General features: G+C 43.4%; 1 protein-coding gene across 3 annotated transcripts in view; it reads left to right on the top strand.

Annotated features, from left to right (window-relative positions):
* Positions 1-21,606, top strand: part of LOC112223551 (thyroid hormone receptor alpha) — a 162,563-nt gene that overhangs the window by 117,925 nt on the left and 23,032 nt on the right. For 2 of the 3 annotated variants that reach the window (XM_024386627.2, XM_024386628.2), the window contains one exon: positions 14,518-14,768. In XM_024386627.2, coding sequence (XP_024242395.1) covers positions 14,713-14,768 — 56 coding nt within the window. In that variant the 5' untranslated portion in view covers positions 14,518-14,712. Of the gene's footprint in view, positions 1-14,517; positions 14,769-18,201; positions 18,385-21,606 lie in introns of those variants that run through there. The other variant, XM_024386629.2, reaches the window with a different exon arrangement.

Here is a 21,606-nt window from a genome sequence, read left to right on the forward strand (position 1 = left end):
AATGTCTTGTTAACAAACTATAGTTTGGGCAAGTCGGTTAGAACATCTACTTTGTTCATGACACAAGTCATTTTTCCAACATTGTTTACAGACAGATTTTTTTCACTTATTCACTGTATCACAATTCCAGTGGGTCAGAAGTTTACATACACTAAGTTGACTGTGCCTTTATAAACAGCTTGGAAAATTCCAGAAAATGATGTCATGGCTTGAGAAGCTTCTGATAGGCTAATTGAAGGTGTACCTGTGGATGTATTTCAAGGCCTACCTTCAAACTCAGTGCCACTTTGCTTGACATCATGGGAAAGTCAAAAGAAATCAGCCAAGACCTAGGAAAACAATTGTAGACCTCCACAAGTCTGGTTCATCCTTGGGAGCATTTTCCAAACACCTGAAGGTACCACATTCATCTGTACAAACAGTAGTATGCAAGTATGAACACCATGGGACCATGGAGCCGTCATACTTCTCAGGAAGGATACGTGTTCTGTCTCCTAGATATCGATGTACTTTGGTGCGAAAATCCCAGAACAGCAAAGGACCTTGTGAAGATACTGGAGGTACAAAATTATCTATATCCACAGTAAAACAAGTCTTATATCGACATAACCTGAAAGGCTGCTCAGCAAGGAAGAAGCCACTGCTCCAAAACCGCCATAAAAAAGCCTACGGTTTGCAACTGCACATCGGGACAAAGATTGTTCTTTTTGGAGAAATGTGCTCAATCCTATAGAAAATTCATGGGCAGAACTGAAAAAGCGTGTGCGAACAAGGAGGCCTACAAACCTGACTCAGTTACACCAGCTCTGTCAGGAGGAATGGGCCAAAATTCACCCAACTTATTGTGGGAAGCTTGTGGAAGGCTACCCAAAACGTTTGACCAAAGTTAACAATTTAAAGGCAATGCTACCAAATACTAATTAAGTGTATGTAAACTTCCGACCCACTGAGAATGTGATGAAAGAAATAAAAGCTGAAATAAATAATTAACTCTGCTATTAATCTGACATTTTACATTCTTAAAGTAAAGTGTTGATCCTAACTGACCTAAGACAGGGACTTTTTACTCAGACTAAATGTCAGTAATTGTGAAAAACTGAGTTTAAATGTATTTGGCTAAGGTGTATGTAAACTTCCCACTTCAACTGTATATTGCCCCCCTTGCATCTTTCCTGGCATCCTTGCAAATTCCCTATTTCTTCTAAAATAATTTGAAATTGAAAATAACTTCAGGTCACCACACCTTGTTATTGGATTTTCAACATTGCAGAACCAATGTATTTTTGTAAAGTTTACCATTTTAATTTAGAAAGTAAATGGAAATGGCATGGACAAAATGATTGGCACCCCAGAGCTAGTACTTGGTTGCACAGCCTTTGCTTCTTGTAGCCGTCAATGAGCTTGCTGCACCATTCTACTGGCAACAGCAAACTGTTCTAATTTTTCAATGTTTTCGGGGTGCCCTCCACCAACTGCTGTTTTCAGATCTCACCATAGTTTATGGATGTGGTTCAGATCTGGAATTTTCACCGGCCACTCGAGAACCGTCCAGCGTTTTTTCTTGAACCATTCCAGGATGCTTTTGATGTGTGTTTGAGGTCGGTGTCGTTCTGGAAGACCCACAACCTTCAGTATAGACCTAGTTTTTTGGACACTGGGTTGAACATTGCACTACAAAACACCTTGATAACCTGCTGATTTCATGATGCCATGCGCACGTTCAATGTCCCCAGTACCAGAGGCAGCAAAGCAACCCCACAGCATTATCAAACCTCCCACATGTTTGATTATAGGGAGGGTGTTATTTTCATAGAAGGCTTCATTTCAAAAGTGCAAGGGGGGCAATATATTTGTTCTCAACTGTATTCAGCGATTTTAATGAGTCTTGTGAAATGGATTTATCCAAACTATAAACAAACTCGTTGTTGTAGAAACACGCAGTCGGTCAGACAGTGGGATTCTTTGTGTTGAAACTTGAGAAGAACACTCAGTGTCCCCTCTCTCTCTCTCTCTCTCTCTCTTTGGTTCCAATGGAAAGTTATGGCGTATCGACCAATAGCGTAGCAGGGTTTGCCAAAGACTGTTGAAGGTACAAATATGAAGTCATTCCCTGAGTGTAGTTCACTACAATTTCCAATTGCTGTTCGGAAATGATGAACAGAGGGGTGGGAAGTTGCCATATAAAAACAACAACAGAACAAAAACAAACTAAGTACAGAATTTATGCTTTCACGCAATGGGTTTCTGTTAAGGTGGACTGTGGGAGAACAACCTTCATGTCAAGGGGTTAGGTGCGTTGAGAAATATGTTGTGCTCTGTCAAGTCAAGGGACCGGAAAGGAGGGAGGCTGACCCGTAGCGGGTTTGATCCATTCAAATCCCTTTAGTTTCCTCTTGGAAGTACCCAGGCTTGAGACGCTTGATAGATCTACCTTAAAAAAAAGACAGTGGGGTAGAAGAAGGAAAAAGAGTTGGATTTGTTTTCCCGAACGCTAGTCACATTCTTGGGAGCGTCTTAACTTGCCTTTGCCAAAACAGGCTGGAACGGGGATGGGGGTGGGGGGTTATAACCTTATTTACATCATGGCATTTCCACTCTGTTACCTGTATTTGTTCCTCCATCCACACTGTACATTAGACCTATTTACCGCAACTGCCCTGACTACCATTGTCTATGTAAACCCCTTTATACGGGGTGGCTGTGGATCCGAAATCTCTGGAACCCTCTTCCCAATAGCTAAAGGTTTAAAGCTTATGCACGTGTGAGATTCTCTACTGTACGCACAGTCTCTGCTCGTGTCATTCTGCTGCCCAGAGAACAAGCTACTCTGCTCAATCTCAGTGATGAATGGAGAAAGGTGTTTAATGGACTTGATCAAAGCTGACTCAATGTCTGAATGATCAAATAATTATAGAACCGAACATTACTGTCCTTTTTTCCCTATCGTCCGACAACAACATGTGCCCCGAGGCAAAATCTGTGCTTTGATTGAACCAAAACGCAGGTATGCTACAGTGTTTTAACTCAATCTGCTCCAACATTCACTCACTGTCCAAAACAGCACTGTACTTCAAAACGACAGCGTACATATAACTAAGAACATATAAATGTATATTTCCATGAAACTGATCAAACTGCTGGCAAGCAGATACTGCATGGACGTTTCACCGGTAAATCTTGAAGATTTAACATTCACCATTGACAGTGAGAAATGTGTGAAGGGAGGGTGACCACAAAAATGTGTCCGTAAAGTACAGGTAAAGAAACAAATGCCCAAAACATAATGCAGATCTTTAGCTCTGTGGAAGAGGGGGCGGGGCAGCCTCTGCCTGGTTTATAATCTCCACCCCTGTGGGTTGAACCCGACAACTATTATCTGTCACCCACTCCAGCCTGCCGTCTGACGCCCTCCCCCTGCACACACACCTACGTGCAGCACATACACACACACCCTGCCCCACAACTGCCACTATCTGTCTTTCATATCAGTCCCAGTGCCTCTGTCTGTATCCCCCTCAGCCAGCTGCCCCTGTCTGTCTATCAAGTAAAAGGAAGTTGGTCCAAGATACTGATCTCATGTCAGTTTTAACCCCCCCCCCCCACCATCCCTTAGAATTCAGGATGTATAAGCTGATCCTGGATCTGTACACAAGAGCAAGATATAACCAGATCTTATTGTCTATCTACCCTACATACATTGACACCCCCTGACTAGGCACCCCTTCATATATAACCCCAACATATCTAACCCCCAGGCACCCTCTCTCTAACCCCCACACCGTTTCTGTTGTTTGGGATAAAAGGTCCCTTATTTCTTCATGTGATTTGAGGCTCCGTTTTGCCTTGGGGGCCTTGCTGCAATGTTGTTGAAAAATGTGAAACAATTTGTGTACTCTTGCAGAGTGGTAGAAGAGACCGTTTCCTAAGGCTTTCACTTATTTCTCTATTCATCACTGTTTTCAATAGTATAAAAGAAAAGAGGAAAACAGACAGACAGACAGAACATGGTGCCAAGTGTTCCTACCCTGCTCTGCATACTGTACCTAGGGAAGAGGCTCTGCAGCACGTCCCATATGCCCTTGTCACACACACACACACACACACACACAGCAACAATCAGCAGGGCATATCCTCTGAGTTCAAGGTTGGGTTTGCTTCCACGGTTCCCATCACAGAGGGAGAAAGGTTGGACGACAGGGTGTGTGCGGATGTGGATGAGGTAATGTATGTGTGCATGCAATACTCAATTGTCTCTGTAGTGCAATATATTACTATAGATTACCATATATCTGCTTGTGTGTGTGTGTGTGTGTGTGTGTGTGTGGCTAGCTGTGACCTATAATGACCACTAGAAAGTAATCAGGATAGTGTCAATGTGCTCTCCCAGCTGGACATCAAATACACCAGGCCAACTGATACACACACACACACACCGCTCTCTTTACTTTTCAACCTCACCAACTGGTCTTAGGTCAACTATGTGAATTCCTCATAATGGTTAGGGTCCCCAGTGGGAGTATAGAAATCCAACCCCAAGTCAGTTGTCAGGGGGTGAATGTTAATGGGGTGGCTTAGATATTACTGCACTGTTGGAGCGAGGAACACTTCGTTACACCCGCAGTAAACATCTGCTAAATATGTGCATGTGACCAATACAATTTGATTTGATTGTGATTTGTTGTCTAACAAGTCTCTATCTGGAATACCAGGGGTTCTGTCAAGTGGCAGGATCACTACGTTACCGTAGGGCTGTTGGGTTGATGTAGTGACGAGTCGGTTAAAAAAAACGAAAAAAGGCATCTGTGTGTCTCTTTGCCAGGTGACTTGTTTACCTCATGACGGGCACGTTCAGGCCTAGGGCTATAGCGGAGGGAACAGTGATCCTATGTCCTCCTGCATAGTGTAATGCAACTGGAGTAGGCTGGGCAGTGTGTGTGTGTGTGTGTGTGTGTGTGTGTGTGTGTGTGTGTGTGTGTGTGTGTGTGTGTGTGTGGCACGTGGTTCAGGAGTCCACACACACACACACACACACACAGGTTTTCTCTCTCTGCCTTAAGGTGGTGATGACACTGAGATGTGCATACTTACACACTAATCTCAGTATAGTTTCTGAAATGACTGTCTCACCTGGTTCACCAACTACTTATCAGATAGAGTTCAGTGTGTCAAATCAGAAGGCCTGTTGTCCGGACCTCTGGCAGTCTCTATGGGGGTACCAGAGGGTTCAATTCTCAGGCCGACACTTTTCTCTGTATATATCAACGATGTCGCTCTTGCTGCGGTTGATTCCTTGATCCACCTCTACGCAGATGACACCATACTGTATACATCTGGCCCTTCTTTGGACACTGTGTTAACAAACCTCCAAATGAGCATCAATGCCATACAACACTCCTTCCGTGGCCTCCAACTGCTCTTAAATGCTAGTAAAACTAAATACATGCTCTTCAATCGATAACTGCCCGCACCTGCCCGCCCGACTGGCATCACTACTCTGGACGGTTCTGACTTAGAATATGTGGACAACTACAAATACCTAGGTGTCTGTCTAGACTGTAAACTCTCCTTCCAGACTCATATTAAGCATCTTCAATCCAAAATTAAATCTAGACAAAGCCTCCTTCACTCACGCGCCAAACATACCCTCGTAAAACTGACCATCTTACCGATCCTCGACTTCGGCGATGTCATTTACAAAATAGCCTCCACCACTCTACTCAGCGAACTGGATGCAGTCTATCACAGTGCCATCCGTTTTGTCACCAAAGCCCCATATACTACCCACCACTGCGACCTGTATGCTCTCGTCGGCTGGCCCTCGCTTCATATTCGTTGCCAAACCCACTGGCTCCAGGTCATCTATAAGTCTTTGCTAGGTAAAGCTCCGCCTTATCTCAGCTCACTGGTCATCCCCAAATGCAACACCTCCTTTGGCTGCCTTTCCTGGAGTAGGCTGGGCAGTGTGTGTGTGTGTGTGTGTGTGTCTCTCTGCTGCCAATGACTGGAACGAATTGCAAAAATCACTGAAGTTGGAGACTTTTATCTCCCTCACCAACTTTAAACATCAGCTATCTGAGCAGCTTACCGATTGCTGCAGCTGTGCACAGCCCATCTGTAAATAGCCTATCCAACTACCTACTTCATCCCCATATTGTTTTTATTTACTTTTTTTGCTCTTTTGCACACCAGTATTTCTACTTGCACATCATCATCTGCATCATCTATCACTCCAGTGTTAATTTGCTAAATTGTAATTACATCGCTACTTTGGCCTATTTATTGCCTTACCTCCTTACTTCATTTTCACACACTGTATATTGATTTTTCTGTTGTGTTATTGACTGTACTTTTGTTTATCCCATGTGTAACTCTGGGTTGTTGTTTGTGTCACACTGCTTTGCTTTATCTTGGCCAGGTCACAGTTGTAAATGAGAACTTGTTCTCAACTGGCCTACCTGGTTAAATAAAGGTAAAATAAAAAATACAAAGTATGGTCTATAAAGCCCTTAGTAGTAGAGCCTCGTTGCATTGATTAACACTACTTTCACCAACTGCAATAAGGCCATGTGAGTCAGGGTGAATTATACACCAACTTGGAAAGGAGTCTTAGGAGACTTCCACTGATTGCACTGCAGCAGATTGAGCACCCGCAGTTCTTCAAGCTCCAAACAAGTCGGCAGCCCTAGATCTCTCTGTCAAGTTCCTCTTTACAGATCAACCTATTTCACTCCGTCACATCAACTACACATTAAACCTCAGACGTCCTTGATCTAAACTTCCCTCTCTTCCTCCATCAAGAGCTTCTTCTCCCTCTCTCTCCTCCTTTTTAACCGAGCTCAGCTCCTCCCTTTTGTCATTTTCCCCCGCAAATAAAGAACTGAGAGACGTCAATCAAATTGGTGGGAACTAAAAGACTAAATAAATAGAGGGATGTTTAATTGATACAGAGGCTGCCCCACGCGCCAACATCACAAGTTCACTCGTTTTTCTTTCTCATGCGTTTTAAAGTTGGCATTTTATAGTATCCCAATTAAAGTGCAGCTCGGGGAGCGAGCCCAGATTCTCAAGCCCCAATTAAAAGTTGGAGGGTTGATTTGACAGGACAGGGAAACATATCAGGCCATGTGAGTGAGAGTGACTGAAGAAATGGCTGGGCTCACATTGTTTAGAGATGTATTCAACACACAAACACACACGCACACATGCATATTGACGCCACACACACATACATTCACATTCCTTCACACTTCTCACATGCGCTGCTGCTACTCTCTGTTTATTATCTATGCATAGTCACTTTACCCCTACCTACATGTACATATTACCTCAATTACTAACCCGTACCCCTGCACATCGACTCGGTACCAGTACCGCCTGTATAAAGCCTTTTTCCTTTAATTTATTTAGCCAATTTCACTTACTTACTTTTTAAAAACTCTGCATTGCTGGTTAGGGGCTCGTAAGTAAGCATTTCAAGGTTATATTCGGCATGTATGAGACTCATGCCTGCTCCCGCTTCCCCTCTCTGATGCTTGAGGGCGCCAGGCTACCATTCATTACTCACACCTGTCTCCATTATTACGCGCACCAGCGGTCACTGGACTTACCTGGACTCCTTCACGTTGTTGATTGCCCCTACTATATCTGTTTGTTCCTCCGTTTGTTCCCCGTCAGCATTATTGTCGTCATGTCGTTTTGTTCCTCCCGCCCAGATCCTGTTCTTGTTTTGTTTGATGTCCATTTTCCATTAAATGTTCACTCCCTGTACTGGCTTCTCATCTCCAGCGTCGGTCCTTACCGTGTATAAAAATGTGATTTGATTATTCTCAAGTAATCATCCCCCACTTGACTAGATCCATACTGTAGCTGTCTGCACATTCAGTATATACCTATGTGTCTTGTTACATGTGCTAGTCACGCTTGCCAGACTCTCAGAGATACAGCGTCTGTGGCAAAAGATTATATGTGTATATACACGCACACATTTTCGCTCACATTCACTCATGTAAGCACACAGCACACAAATGCAGTACAAGCGCAAAAATGCACACAAACACACAAAACAACCCACCTCACTCACACACACACACACACACACACACACACACACACACACACTTGCATAAGCCACCTGAAACCCTTAAAGTGAAACTGACAGCATTTTAGCAACATGAAATCTTATTAAAATCTCCCAGGAAGAATGTGACACCTATGGGTTTTTTTTTTGGGGGGGTTCTGAAGAGCGAGCACTTACATATCGTTGGTTCCATAAAGCAATAGAATGTTTGGGAATGACGTAAAATTCTATAGGAATATAAAGTTGGAAAACGGCTGTGCGTTTGGACAATTAATAGAAATTACAGTAAACAAAACTGAATAAAAACATCTGTCTTGTCCAGGACCGGTGTCTACGCAGCCAATCAGAGCTACAGTTGGCCTATTATGCAAACAAGATGAGCTCAAATTTAACAAGGGAATGTAAGATAAACCCTCTCAAACTTTTTCAGCTAGTTGGCCATCACAATTGCACTGATAAACGATGGAGAATAGTAGCCTGCTCGTCCTTCTGCAGTTTGCCTACCAATGCATGCTGGTCCCAACGCACGTTTTGACAGTTGAATGGGAATGTGCCTGCCTGCTAAATACATTTGATTGACAACTAAGAGATATGGTAACTGTGGATAACAGTCGTTAAAGTTCAGCATAGCTAGCTAGCGAGAAAAATTATTCACATTTCTTGCTTGCTAACTGAATTACACCGGTCTCTCCAGCTGTAGCCACTGAAAAACGATATGAGGAGAAAAAGTTGCATTTTCGGGACAGATATAGCCTATTTGTTTTTACCAAAAAACGTGCAAAATCTGAAATATCACATTTACATAAGTAATCAGACCCTTCACTCTTCACTTTCTTGAAGCATCTTTGGCAGCGGTTACAGCCTTGAGGCTTCTTGGGTGCAAGCTTGGCACATCTGTATTTGGAGAGTTTCTCCCATTCTTCTCTGCAGATCCTCTCAAGCTCTGTCAGGTTGGATGGGGAGTGTCGCTGTACAGCTATTTCCAGGTCTCTCCAGAGATGTTAGATCGGGTTCAAGTCCGGGCTCTGGTTGGGCCACTGAAGTGCATTCAGAGACTTGTCCCGAAGCCACTCCTGTGTTGTCTTGGCTGTGTGCTTAGGGTCGTTATCCTGTCGGAAGGTGAACCTTCAACCCAGTCTGAGGTCCTGAGCCCAGCCTAAAACCCCAAAAAGCAAGCAATGCCAATGTAGAAGCACAGTGGCTAGGAAAAACTCCCTAGAAAGGCAGGAACCTAGGAAGAAACCTAGAGAGGAACCAGGCTCTGAGGGGTGGCCAGTCCTCTTCTGGCTGTGCCAGGTGGAGATTATAACAGTACTAGTCTCCTAGTCCCTGCCACTGAAAAACATCCCCACAGCATGATGCTGCCATCACCATGCTTCACCGTAGGGATGGTGCCAGGTTTCCTCCAGATGTGACGCTTGGCATTCAGGCCAAAGTGTTCAATCTTGGTTTCATCAGACCAGAGAATCTTGTTTTTCATGGTCTGTGAGTCTTTAGGTGCCTTTTGGCAAACTCCAAGTGGGATTTCATGTACCTTTTACTGAGCAGTGGCTTCCGTCTGGCCACTCTACCATAAAGGCCTGATTGATGGAGTACTGCAGAGATGATCCTTCTGGAGGTTTCTTCCATCTCCACAGAGGAACTCTAAAGCTCTGTCAGAGTGACAATCCCCCGATTGCTCAGTTTGGCTGTGCGACCAGCTTTAGAAAGAGTCTTGGTGGTTCCAAACTTCTTCCATTTAAGAATTCTTGGGGACCTTGAATGCTGCAGAAATGTTGTGCCTTGACACAAACCTGTCTAGGCGCTCTACGAACAATTCCTTTGACCTCATGGCTTGGTTTTTGCTCTGACATGCACTGTTAACTGTGGGACCTTATATAGACAGGTGTGTGCCTTTCCAAATCATGTCCAATCAATTGAATTTACCACAGGTGGACTCCAATCAAGTTGTAGAAACATCTCAAGGATGATTCATGGAAACAGGATGCACCTGAACTCAATGTCGAGTCTCAAAGCAAAGTGTCTGAATACTTATGCAAATAAGGTATTTCTGTTTTTTATTTTTAATACATTTGCTAAGATTTCTAAAAAACCTAGTTTCGCCTTGACATTATGGAGTATTGTGTGTACATTTATGAGGATTTTTATTTATTTAATCCATTTTAGAATAAGGCTGTAAGGTAACAAAATGTGGAAGAAGGCAGATGGTCTGAAACCTTTTCGAAGGCACTGTATGCACACAGGATGCTTTGTATAGCATTTGAACATATTAAAACAAAAGAATAGATAAATACTATTTGTCCAGCCTTTGCTGCTGTGCTTGCAGATGCCCATAATATGTTCCAACCCTAATCAAAAAGTATTTAATAACTCCAAATAACAAAATCAGAGCTATAGGTTATTGTAACATTTAAACTTAAAACATGATTTGCCTTTATTTGCAACTGCATGGGTCACTGGTGCGGTTGAATGCAGCATTGCTGTGTGGCGCACTCAAAATGTCTTGTAGTTGAGTAGCCAGCCGAGGCTACTGCTCAAATGTTGCTGTAATAGGCCTATATGTTTCTCATTGGATGGAGTTTTGTTTCAGGTTTTGTTTTTTGGTTATTCATTTGTCAAGCTTTAAAAACCAAAGCCAGACTGCACGTTTTTAGTAGCCGAGCTAGGATTGTAGCTTGTGTCTGTACACTTTCCCTCTGCTGTGCGCTGTAAACGGGACACATAGAAGCAGCGCAATTGAAGTTGAATTCACAGATGAGAGCACATCAGACTGTCATTTTATAAAGTAGGTGACTCAACTGTTGACTTATTTATACTCTGGCCTTGTATTTGACATGTGCGCTAGCATATTAGCCATGTTATGACTTAGTTATTACAGTTGTACATTTTTTTCCAAAATATTGAGTTATGTTCCAGACCAGCTGTGATTTACAACCTGATAGCAATATGTTTTGGACAACCAAGAAATGTCTTGGTGAATTATATGAATCATTCAGTGTACCGCATACATCTATTCTGCCAACAAGGCCTTACAGTACATCATGGAATTTTGAGTCAAACATAAACAATTTTTAAAACCAGTTATAAAGTTGGTTTTGTAGCACAAACGAGGAATTTGATATTTTTGACTGATATGATTGTCTGTTTGTCTTGTCTGTATTGTACCCCAAAGTAGGTCAAACGCTGTCCGTTCCACCTTAAATGTATTATTCAGTGTTTTCTTTTCCCTTTTCCTGTTATTGGTTTGTAAGCCCTAAAAACTAAGTTCATTTTCTCTCCTCAGGCCAACCAACTGTGATCTAATTAAAGTTCCCTATTTACCTCTGTCTCCCTCTCCCTCTGTTCCCATTCTCTCCTGTTTCTCTTCTCTCTCCTTTACTGCACTTTCAGAGGAAAGTATAGATTTACTGTGTGCTGTACTCTGTCTTTTGAAAGCCTCTCCCCCGTGCTCCATCTTGCTTTTCCTCTTGACTACCATAATCTTATTATCATCTCTCTCTCTCTCTCTCTCTCTCTCTCTCTCTCTCTCTCTCTCTCTCTCTCTCTCTCTCTCTCTCTCTCTCTCTCTCTCTCTCTCTCTCTCTCTCTCTCTCTCTCTCTCTCAGAACCCTATGCAATAATAAAACATGCTTTAGTAGGGGTGGGCTGTTTGATAGTCTGTATGGGGTTGACCTTGGCTATAGGGAGACAGCATACGCATGGATATCTGAGTAGGTGCAGGCAAGGCCACAGCACTGATGAGGCTAGATATGAGCTAGCGGTCGGGCATAGAGTGAAAATGGGACATCGCACATAGACAGAAGAACATTTCTCTATCTAATCTAATCTATTGGACCGTATTGTAGATTTAACCGATTTTAAATCATTCTTGAACTTCAAGATGTGGTTGCATTGTTTTTCTCCATTTGACTATAACACAATGAGTCCCTTTAGCCTCTGTCTGTTTTATTGCCGCGGACAAATTGTTCCAACGGGTACATGCAGAAGCAGCACAGGGATAGCTCTGTCAATGGTTTTCTTGTGATAGTCCTTCTGGTGAATGTGTGTCATTACTGTCCTATCCAGCTTTTTATCACAATTTGTCCTCACATTTGTGGTTTAGGGTCGAGGAGACTACATGACTATGCAGTGCACGTGTGTTGCGCTGGATTCCGTGTGTGTGTCTGTCAGCGTGTGTGTGTGTCTCGTGTTAGCAGCTCTGAACCAGCACATGCCGTGTGAGGTGATAGGCCAGCTGAGCTCTTATATTTGTTCTTATTAACAGTCCACCGTACTATTACAAGAACCACTGCATCACATTATGGTACGTTGGACTAGAATGCCTTGAAATGTCCTTGAACTCGCTGTAGAATATGAAATATATATTATGTCCACGGGGGTCTGGCTAGTCCTGCATCCCACCTCTGCACGATAACCTTGATAATTAAAGGCTAGATAGACCGCTGTATTATGGTCAGCTATTAGCGTTATCTATCAGGGTCAGGACATCACTGTAGGAGGCCGACCACTTCTCCAACATACACCCCTCCCTTTTTTCCCCCATGATGCTGTGCGGCTGGTATGCGTTCGTCTCAAGTTCCTCTTATCACGGAGCGTGTTCAAGCTGTAAATAGATTGAGAGAGGCTGTTAATGCCGCGGTTCAACATTTGTTTAACTTAGTAAATGGTGAAGTTGGCTAGTAAAACTCACACCTGTGCATCAGTCGACATCTTGTAAATCGTTAAGTGTGACACGGAGGCTGGGGTTGCGTACACACGCCTTGATTCATGGGTTTGGGCTTTTGCCCTCGAAGAGGGAACTGTTGAAATAAATCAATGATCAAATAAATCAATGATCATTTTTATCTGTCATTTTACAATGAAGAAGATTCCTACACAAGCAAAATGATTTTCCATGTGAAAAATATAGATGGAAAATATTCAGCCACTCTTGGAGGAAAACGGAATACATGAAAGACACAATAGGTTTCACTTTCTTACCATAAAATGACACGACAACCCGGCTTTAAAGCAGTCAACGTGCTGTGAAATAGAACACGGTAAGCTTGGTGAAGCAATGTCGTCCATTGCACCGTTGACATCTCAGCATTTCAACTCGCACTATTATGTGGCAATTACGCGGTGCCACTGTTAAATTAGCGATTGCTGACAACAATCTCGTGCTCACAATCGTTCCATCCCTCTGTTTGGGGTTGGAAAGGCGTTGAACGAGGGATTAGGGGAGGAAGAATAGAGCTGAGGAAGGAGCGGTCAAAAAGGTTGAATAGGTCGCTTGTGTGTGTGTATATGTAAATGTGTGTGTGTGTGTGTGTGTGTTTCTCAGAAACTCTTGGAAAGCCCTGTCGTCGTGTGGCCAGGAGTCAGGGGTCATGCATGTTAGGCCAACGTGTGAGACCTTCTCACATGAAGCGTTTGGAAAGGTTGCATAAACAATGTGGCCAATGCAACATATGGAAGACCACTCTCTGGCAAGTCTGTTATGGTCTGAACCCTATGGAAACACGAGGACATGTCATCTCAAATCATGGTAGTTCTAGTCCGTTCTGTTTAGGTACAGGAGGGAGACAGAGAAAAAGGAACGAGAATCCTTGTTGAGTAACATGGTTGGCACTAAAACAGAATTCGTATCCACTGTTGTTGATTGGCAGTCAATGATATTCCCTCTTCTATTCTCGCTTCTCTCCCATGACAATAACCTGTCCATCTAATGCTAACGGAATGTGCGCTTTAAGCCAAGCTAACGGAATGTATACATTAAGCCAAGCTAACGGAATGTATACATTAAGCCAAGCTAACGGAATGTATACATTAAGCCAAGCTAACGGAATGTATACATTAAGCCAAGCTAACGGAATGTATACATTAAGCCAAGCTAACGGAATGTATACATTAAGCCAAGCTAACGGAATGTATACATTTAAGCCAAGCTAACAGAATGTATACATTAAGCCAAGCTAACGGAATGTATACATTAAGCCAAGCTAACAGAATGTATACATGAATGTGTATACAGTACATTGTATACATTAAGCCAAGCTAACGGAATGTATACATTAAGCCAGAATGGAATGTATACATTAAGCCAAGAATGTAACATTAATGTATACATTTAGCCAAGCTAACAGAATGTATACATTTAGCCAAGCTAACGGAATGTATACAGTAAGCCAAGCTAACTGAATGTATACATTTAGCCAAGCTAACAGAATGTATACATTAAGCCAAGCTAACGGAATGTATACATTAAGCCAAGCTAGCGGAATGTATACATTTAGCCAAGCTAACGGAATGTATACATTTAGCCAAGCTAACTGAATGTATACATGGAGGTCATACTAACCAAACGTATGGAAGTCGCTTACTGTGTATGGAAGTCATGCTAACTGATTGTATACGTGGAGTTCTTGCTAACTGAATATATCCTATTCTCTCATTGATAGATCTTGTCCGGTCCAGTCCATTCGTCAGTCCTAGGGCAAGCACAGGGGGGTCGCTCCGGAGGCTAGAGCCCGCCCGGACTGGGACCCTGTGATGTCGCACTGACTGACCCCCCTACCTGCGAATGACCAGCGAGCGTCCGAGGGTGGGGCCCGCCTCAGTCTCGCATGATTGGCTGTTGGATGGAATTAAGGTGAATGGAACACATGCCCAAGGAGCAGGACCCTAGCCTATCAGAGGGAGAGGAGAAACGGTGAGTCCTGTCCCCCACTTCCTGGTCTCAACCATACAGGCTATAACCCTGCCGCTAACATTACACAGTGGATAGGGATCACATGGTCTTATGGGTTAGGGGTCTTCTGGGGAAAGTGTAGAATTACTGGGTTTTACCCTTTTGTTTTGAAAGTCTGCTCTCTGCTCCCTCTCTCGCTGTGCTTCCCTTTCTTTTCTCTCTTCCCTCTTTCTCTCTCTCTTCCCTTTCTCCCTCTCTTTCTTGCTCTTCGTTCTCTCTTTCTCTTTCCTCTCTTCCTCTTTCTCTCTTTCCTCTCCCTCTCTCTCACTTTCCTCTCTCTTTCTCACCCTTCCCTCTCTCCCTCTTTCTCCCTCTTCCCTCTCTCCCTCTTTCTCCCTCTTCCCTCTCTCCCTCTCTTTCTCTCTTTCCTCTTTCTCCCTCTCTTTCCTCTTTGTCTACTGCCTGCAAGTTGAAACAGCTCAAAAAAAGTGATCTCGTTTTCGAAGAAACCTAAAAACTAGTCCTCCAGGTTTCCCGACCCTGAACACGTGTGAGTGTGTAACTTACTAACTGCTCGGAGCCAGTCCACCAGACACAAACACAGGTCGTTCCCTTGTCATCATTCATTAGAACACAACATCAATGAAATGGAAGCTCCTCTGTCTCAACCAGTCAGGCTGTGTCAGAGTGGAACGAGGACTTTTATCAAAGAGCAACCTCCTCCTGCTCAAAGAGCACAACTATCAGTCAGTCTGATTTGCCTCCGAGCGATTGGAGAGAGAGAGAGAGAGAGAAGAGACGAGAAGTGGGAGAGGAGAGAGGGAGAGAGAGGAAGAGAGAGAGCAATATGGGGGTTGGGGAAGAGAGAGAGAGAGAGAGAGAGAGAGAGAGAGAGCAGCCTGGCTAGGGTAGAGTGATACCACAATCTGGTAGCATAGCCTATAGTTTTATATGGTTGATAGTGGTGGTGTTTGTGTTCTGTTACAGTGGTACGTGTGTCTACATTATTTATGCATACTGATGTGTGTTTGAGAGCGGTTGGATACAGTACGTGCATCAAAGTCTGTGTTTGCGTGTGTCCGTGAGCTTGTGTGGGTGTTTATTTGCTTGTGCTTGCCCTTGTGTGTGTATGCTACGTTGTGCTTGTGTGTGTTGTGTGTCGTGGTTGTGACACGTGGGCCACGGAGAGGGTCTACGGCTCCCTGGAATGCTGTGTCAAATTCCCCGGCGCTGAGCCCTTTGGCATATTACCCAGGCCCAAATGAAAGGAAAGCCACAGGAGCCGGACAAAATTTCTCAGCCGCGATGGACCCCTGTCAGTAGATTAGCAGTTGGGCTTGTGTGTGCGTGCGTGCGTGTGTGTAGTGAAGGTTCAGGGCTAAATTAAGCCTGCTGTCGCTGTGTCAATTAAAGACGGGGAGGAATTAAAGAGCTCGATCCTGATTTGGACTGTTTGCTAATCACATTGGAGTTGATTGAACTGTTTGATACTGTAGTGAATGTGATTAAAGCTCTCCTTCACCGTGTTGTCCTTGCGAACCTTTTGAAGTGAAACTGGGGATAGTTGAACCAAATGACAGATGTATACATTTGTTTCCTTACCTTGAAAGCAGTCTGTGAACAAAGAAATGACTTTAGCCGAGCAACTGTGGATTGCAGTCACTCCTGCTGTTCAGGTAAGGCAACAAATATCTGAATACGCAACTTTGCTGAACTGTCCCTTTTAACGTCACTGTTCTGATGAGAGTAGATGAAAGTAATACAGGGCTGGTGCAGGGAAGTCTCCCGCTTCTTCTCTTGCACTTGCTCGAGGCAGGAATAAAGCGAGAGACGCACAGTAATTTCATGTCTTGTGGTGCTGTGGTTGCTGATGGTAGCAAATGGCTTAGCACCAAATTTCTTTGTTTCCTTAGTGTTCTCAACCTTGCCAAAAAAAGCCACTGCCCGATCTTATTCTACTTATGTAGGCAATGGTTTGCCGAGCGCTATTTGGCAACGCCGATGTCGTTGTGGCAACGAAGTCACTGCAATTGGATGATCAAATCTGTTCTAATTGCTGATTAAGATGGCGGAAATGGAAGTGGTGTAGAGAACAGAGACGGGCTGGATTATTCTCTGACAGCTGTTGTGCCCATATCCGTTATCAAACGGGCACGCACACGCTCATCCTCTCTATTCAGATAAGGTTTGCAGTGTGAAACCGACAGGCTTCACTATCGAATGAGAGAGCCGTACAAACAGGGTATTTATTTTCCCTTTCCGACATTGTACACGTTGTATTTTGGCTTCTTGAATTTCTCCAGCCTCTGTGACTCTTAATTCAATTTCCATACCAAACAATGCCATTTCTGTCATGCAATTGCGGTCACTGCTCACTGGGCACACGCTGGTTTAACCAACGTGGGATAGACGATTTTGCTTTCCCTTCCTCTCATGACATCAATATTGCTTTTACGACTTCCTTGTGTCATATGGGAGATGAATAGCAGTGGATGTGATAAGCCCAGCTTCATTATGAAACAGTATGAGAAGCAACAATGCCTGTAGTACACTATTGTCATCTTGTTACGCATTCATTGGACATGTGAGACAAACAATGTTTTGATTTCCTTTTGGCAGGGACCTCTATCACAGCCAGAAGTATAATTGCTTGTAATTACTGACCTGAGAAAGAGAGAGAGAGAGAGAGAGAGAGAGCGAGAGGTGTGTGTGTGCATGGCTCTAATTTCTATCTCTGATTTCACTGGCATTATTTGTAAATAACTTGTCTAACAAACAAGACTTTACACGCCTGAAATCCGATGCAATTCTGGTTTTAGTATGCGCAATTCACTGGGAACAATAAGCTACTGTGTAGTACTGGACCTAAATGTAGGGCCCGACGTCCTGCATAGGCTGGTGGGGTATAGATTGAAGTCAGGCTTCTATTAAAGGTACACGACTTGTTTACTTTAGTATTTCAGTCCCTGAAGACTTGAGTCACATGATAGGGCTACTTCATAAAAAGACATCTGAGCCGGTTTTAAAGGGGTCCGTCAATGTAATGTCTTTGATATTACTGCATTCGAGCATTGACGATTTCTGTTTTGCCTCGTAAATGTTGGGTCGTCGACAATTACCTACGTTTCTAAATCTCTTTAAGTAAGTCGCCCTCATTTCAAGTCATTGCGTTTTCGGCTCTGTTGCTGAAGTACAGAAATAGACCCATGGAACCCGCCTTGTGGTCAGAGCCTGCCTGACAGCTACCTGTTAGTTGCCATATCAACCCACCATCAATCATCCCAAAACCCGTTGTCAGACCCTCAGGTGGAGAGGCTGTCCCACGTCCAATCAGAGAGCAGGGGCGGGGCTAGAGGGAGAGCGAGAGAGAAGGGGTTTATTTAGAGAAATGAGAGAGAGAGAGAGAGAGAGAGAGAGAGAGAGAGAGAGAGAGAGAGAGAGAGAGAGAGAGAGAGAGAGAGAGAGAGAGAGAGAGAGAGAGAGAGAGAGAGAGAGAGAGAGAGAGAGTCTTTTCAGAGCTAAAACATGGCTGGCAGCAGGTTCACTGTACAGTAGATGTCTCTCCAATTTGCCAGCTGTTTGAGAGGCCAGCCACTCTTTTCGCAATGCATATTCTACACTCACACTGCGTTATAAGGTCAGAAATGTTTTTTTCATGTTTTGGACTGTCACTTTTTGTTTTGCAGGTTAATTGCACTGTGCCTGTGTTGTTGTTTTTGAGGGATGGTACATTGCTACAGTAATGTTGCTTGCTTTGATTTTTGAGCAGAAAATCAAACCTTGGGGAATCAAATCTTAGGGAATCAAATCTTAGGGAATCAAACCTTGGGGAATCAAACTTTGATTTTGCTATCTGATTCACACAACTATGTGCTGGAACTTGTAAGATCACATTGCAGTTAAAAACTTTTTTTTTTTATGAATTAGTCCTGTTGTACAGTATGTTTCTGCAAAAGCGCTATGTGCTGTAATTCCCGAGCAGTGTGGCACAGTTTAAAACCTGCTCGGCCGCCAACTCCTTACATAATTGTACCCAAATGAAGCATTGTTTTCATAAGATAGGGGCACTTCAAAAAGCTTCCCTTTAGCTTTGCGACGTACCATACGTATATACAAATTCACACACAAAATGTTTCCTCAGCTTCTGGCGTTGGGTATTAGCTAACCTAATGTAGCAGGTCCTGACGAGAAGGAAAACAACTGTCAGGGGAGGTTCTCGTCTGCACTGTTGAACCAATCCAGTAAATGTGGAGGAGGAGTTAGGATGGAGTATCACCTTATTAACGTCCGACAATGGAAGTCACTTCACAGGCTTCATTTCCATTTCCCCTGTTTCCGACCCAGAGAGGGTGGATATTATACCCGGGACGATACCAGTTTCGCGATACTTAGTTTCCCAGCGGAGATGGACCATGGTGGGTCACATGACTCCGGTCTAGCTGGCTGAGCGCATGCTGGGTTTTTGGGGGCTACGGGCTTCGTCTTTGGTCTGTCCGTCCGTAGGCCCGGGACGATACCAGTATTGTGATACTCGTTAGTATTGTGGCAAGGAAACAAAACACAAAGCGGATTTAACTTCTTTAGGAAAACCGCACTAATGTTGAAAACAAACATCGTTATGTTGTCATCCAGTCACATGTATTTATTTTCCAAGCTATAGCTCTCAGTATTTTAATTACAGCAGGTTTTTAAAGGACCAAATAGTTTGTCTGCTTCGTGAGTTCATTTTTGCCATGTACCAAGTATCGCAATATTTTTTCCATCACGGCACTAGTGGGTAGCCTACACTGCAACCAAGCAAACTGCAAATGGCTCCTTGAATTGAGTTCCTAAAAGGCACTTGCCTCCCCCACTTGGCCTCCCTCCATTCGAGTGTGAAATAATTGATGTTTTTGTTGTTGTGGTGAAAAGCAGTGCACAGAGTAGGTTTTTCCTTCTATTTCACTCTCGCCTCAGCAGAAGACTTGAGCTGTGTGTGAAGCTCTGAAGGCATCTTTTTATAGCTGGCACAACAGAGAGTTGAGAGGGGGCTGGACGCTAGGTTTAGGCTAGCCACTTCTGAGGGCTCCGCTAGGGTGTTCAGCTTATTCATCTCTGTCGGGTCGGCTGTGATGGTGGAGGTTGTGTTTTCATTCAAGTTATTTCTGAATTGATTGCCTGTGAGTGTGATTTAGATATGGAGGCTTGGCAGGCGGCAGTAGTATACCTTTATTCTATTTCTCTATGAAACATTTAAGAGTTGACTTCAAGACCTTTAGTTCAATACCTTAAAGGGGCTATCTGGAGTTGCTATCCATTTTTGGACGTATAAACGAAGGATGTGTACCCATTTATTCTTTAATAATATACCCCGTCAGAACCCCAAATATAAGCTTGTTTTAGTCCAATGTTTGTATAAAAAAAAAAAAAAAAAAAAAAAAGGTAAAAATAAACCAACACTGTATAGCCTCAAAACGTGGTTAAACTGTCATTTTGATATAATGGATGGTCAGTCCTTGCATCCATGGCTCTGTCTAAGAATTTGAGAGTGGTTACATTTCTCCAGCCCCATCCCTCAGCTATTCGCCAAAACAGTGGCGGGGTGTCCACTTTGTTAGTATTTGGACTGGAAGATTGCCCCTTTAAGGCTTGATTAGGCTCACTGTGGCACCCACGTTACTGTAATTGAAAACAACTCATCCCAATTAGGAAGCCAGTGAAACAACCACTTATGTCCTTAGGATTCCCTTAGCAACGATCGCTATTTACTGAGAGCAGAGAGGGAGAGAGAGTTCAGACAAACGAGTGTTGAAATTCACTTTAGTAAGCTATATCAGGTTTTATACACTTTTATGGAGACCCACTCCCCTAGCAGACCTGGAGTTGGCATTAAAGAGCTTCTCATGGTGCAAGAAGCTGAAGTGCTCAGGAGTGTCTGGAGGGCTGCAGAGGGACCATAGGGAAACATTAGTGTTGACGTCTGATAGATCCTACAGCGTTGCTTATTAGTGCACTCTCTCCCAGGCTAAGTGTGCTAAGTTCTCCTGTTACAGAGGTGTGCTTTATTCAGATGGGCTGTGTGTGTGTGTGTGTGTGTGTGAGAACGACCGATCGGTTCGGACTATATTTTTGGCCGATATAGTCCTTTCCTTTAAATAAAGGTTAAATAAATAAATAGTTCCTAGTCTATTGACTATCGGCATTGCTGAGGTCCCCTTTATAGCTCGAGTGCCCTGTGCCTCTCCAGTGAAACTTTTTCTAAACCAGTTTTACTCACTTATTGCTCTGAGCCAATGGCTGCATCTCTGGCTCGTGCCTCACTACACTTGAATAATGCGACACTGCATTTTAAAACAGTTCATTTGTTTTCTGTTAGGCAAAACAATGTCCATACAGGCTACAACACTTTACAAAGCCAGAAGATACCGGTAACCTGCTAGCTAGTTAGCTCTATAATAAACAACATTCACGGAAAGCTAACTTTCCCAGCTAGCTTACAGCTGAAGCTAACAAATGTTAACCAAAAACCTTATAAAAGATGAGATTTTCTACTTCTATGCAAATGTTGTTGATCAGTAGGATAATGTAAGATTGTTTCCATACACACACAATTTACCCAGTTTATCAATAGAGATTTACCATTCAAATAAATGATTACCATTATGTAGTCATGGTAGGTAAAACAAAGTCAAATTGATTGTATGATTCTATTATTGATTCATTAATGCCTACATGGCCGCCTGTAACATTTTTCAAATGTAATGATATTGAAAATCGTAGGTGTGTATTTGTGTGTTGCCGACTGTGTGCGTGTTTGCGCCATTGGTGTATGTGTGTGTGGTTGTTGTTCTTGCTTTCCCCTCCAATGTAAATTGAAGTG

This window comes from Oncorhynchus tshawytscha, linkage group LG24 (genome assembly GCF_018296145.1).
Source record: "Oncorhynchus tshawytscha isolate Ot180627B linkage group LG24, Otsh_v2.0, whole genome shotgun sequence".
Taxonomy (NCBI): Eukaryota; Metazoa; Chordata; class Actinopteri; order Salmoniformes; family Salmonidae; genus Oncorhynchus; species Oncorhynchus tshawytscha.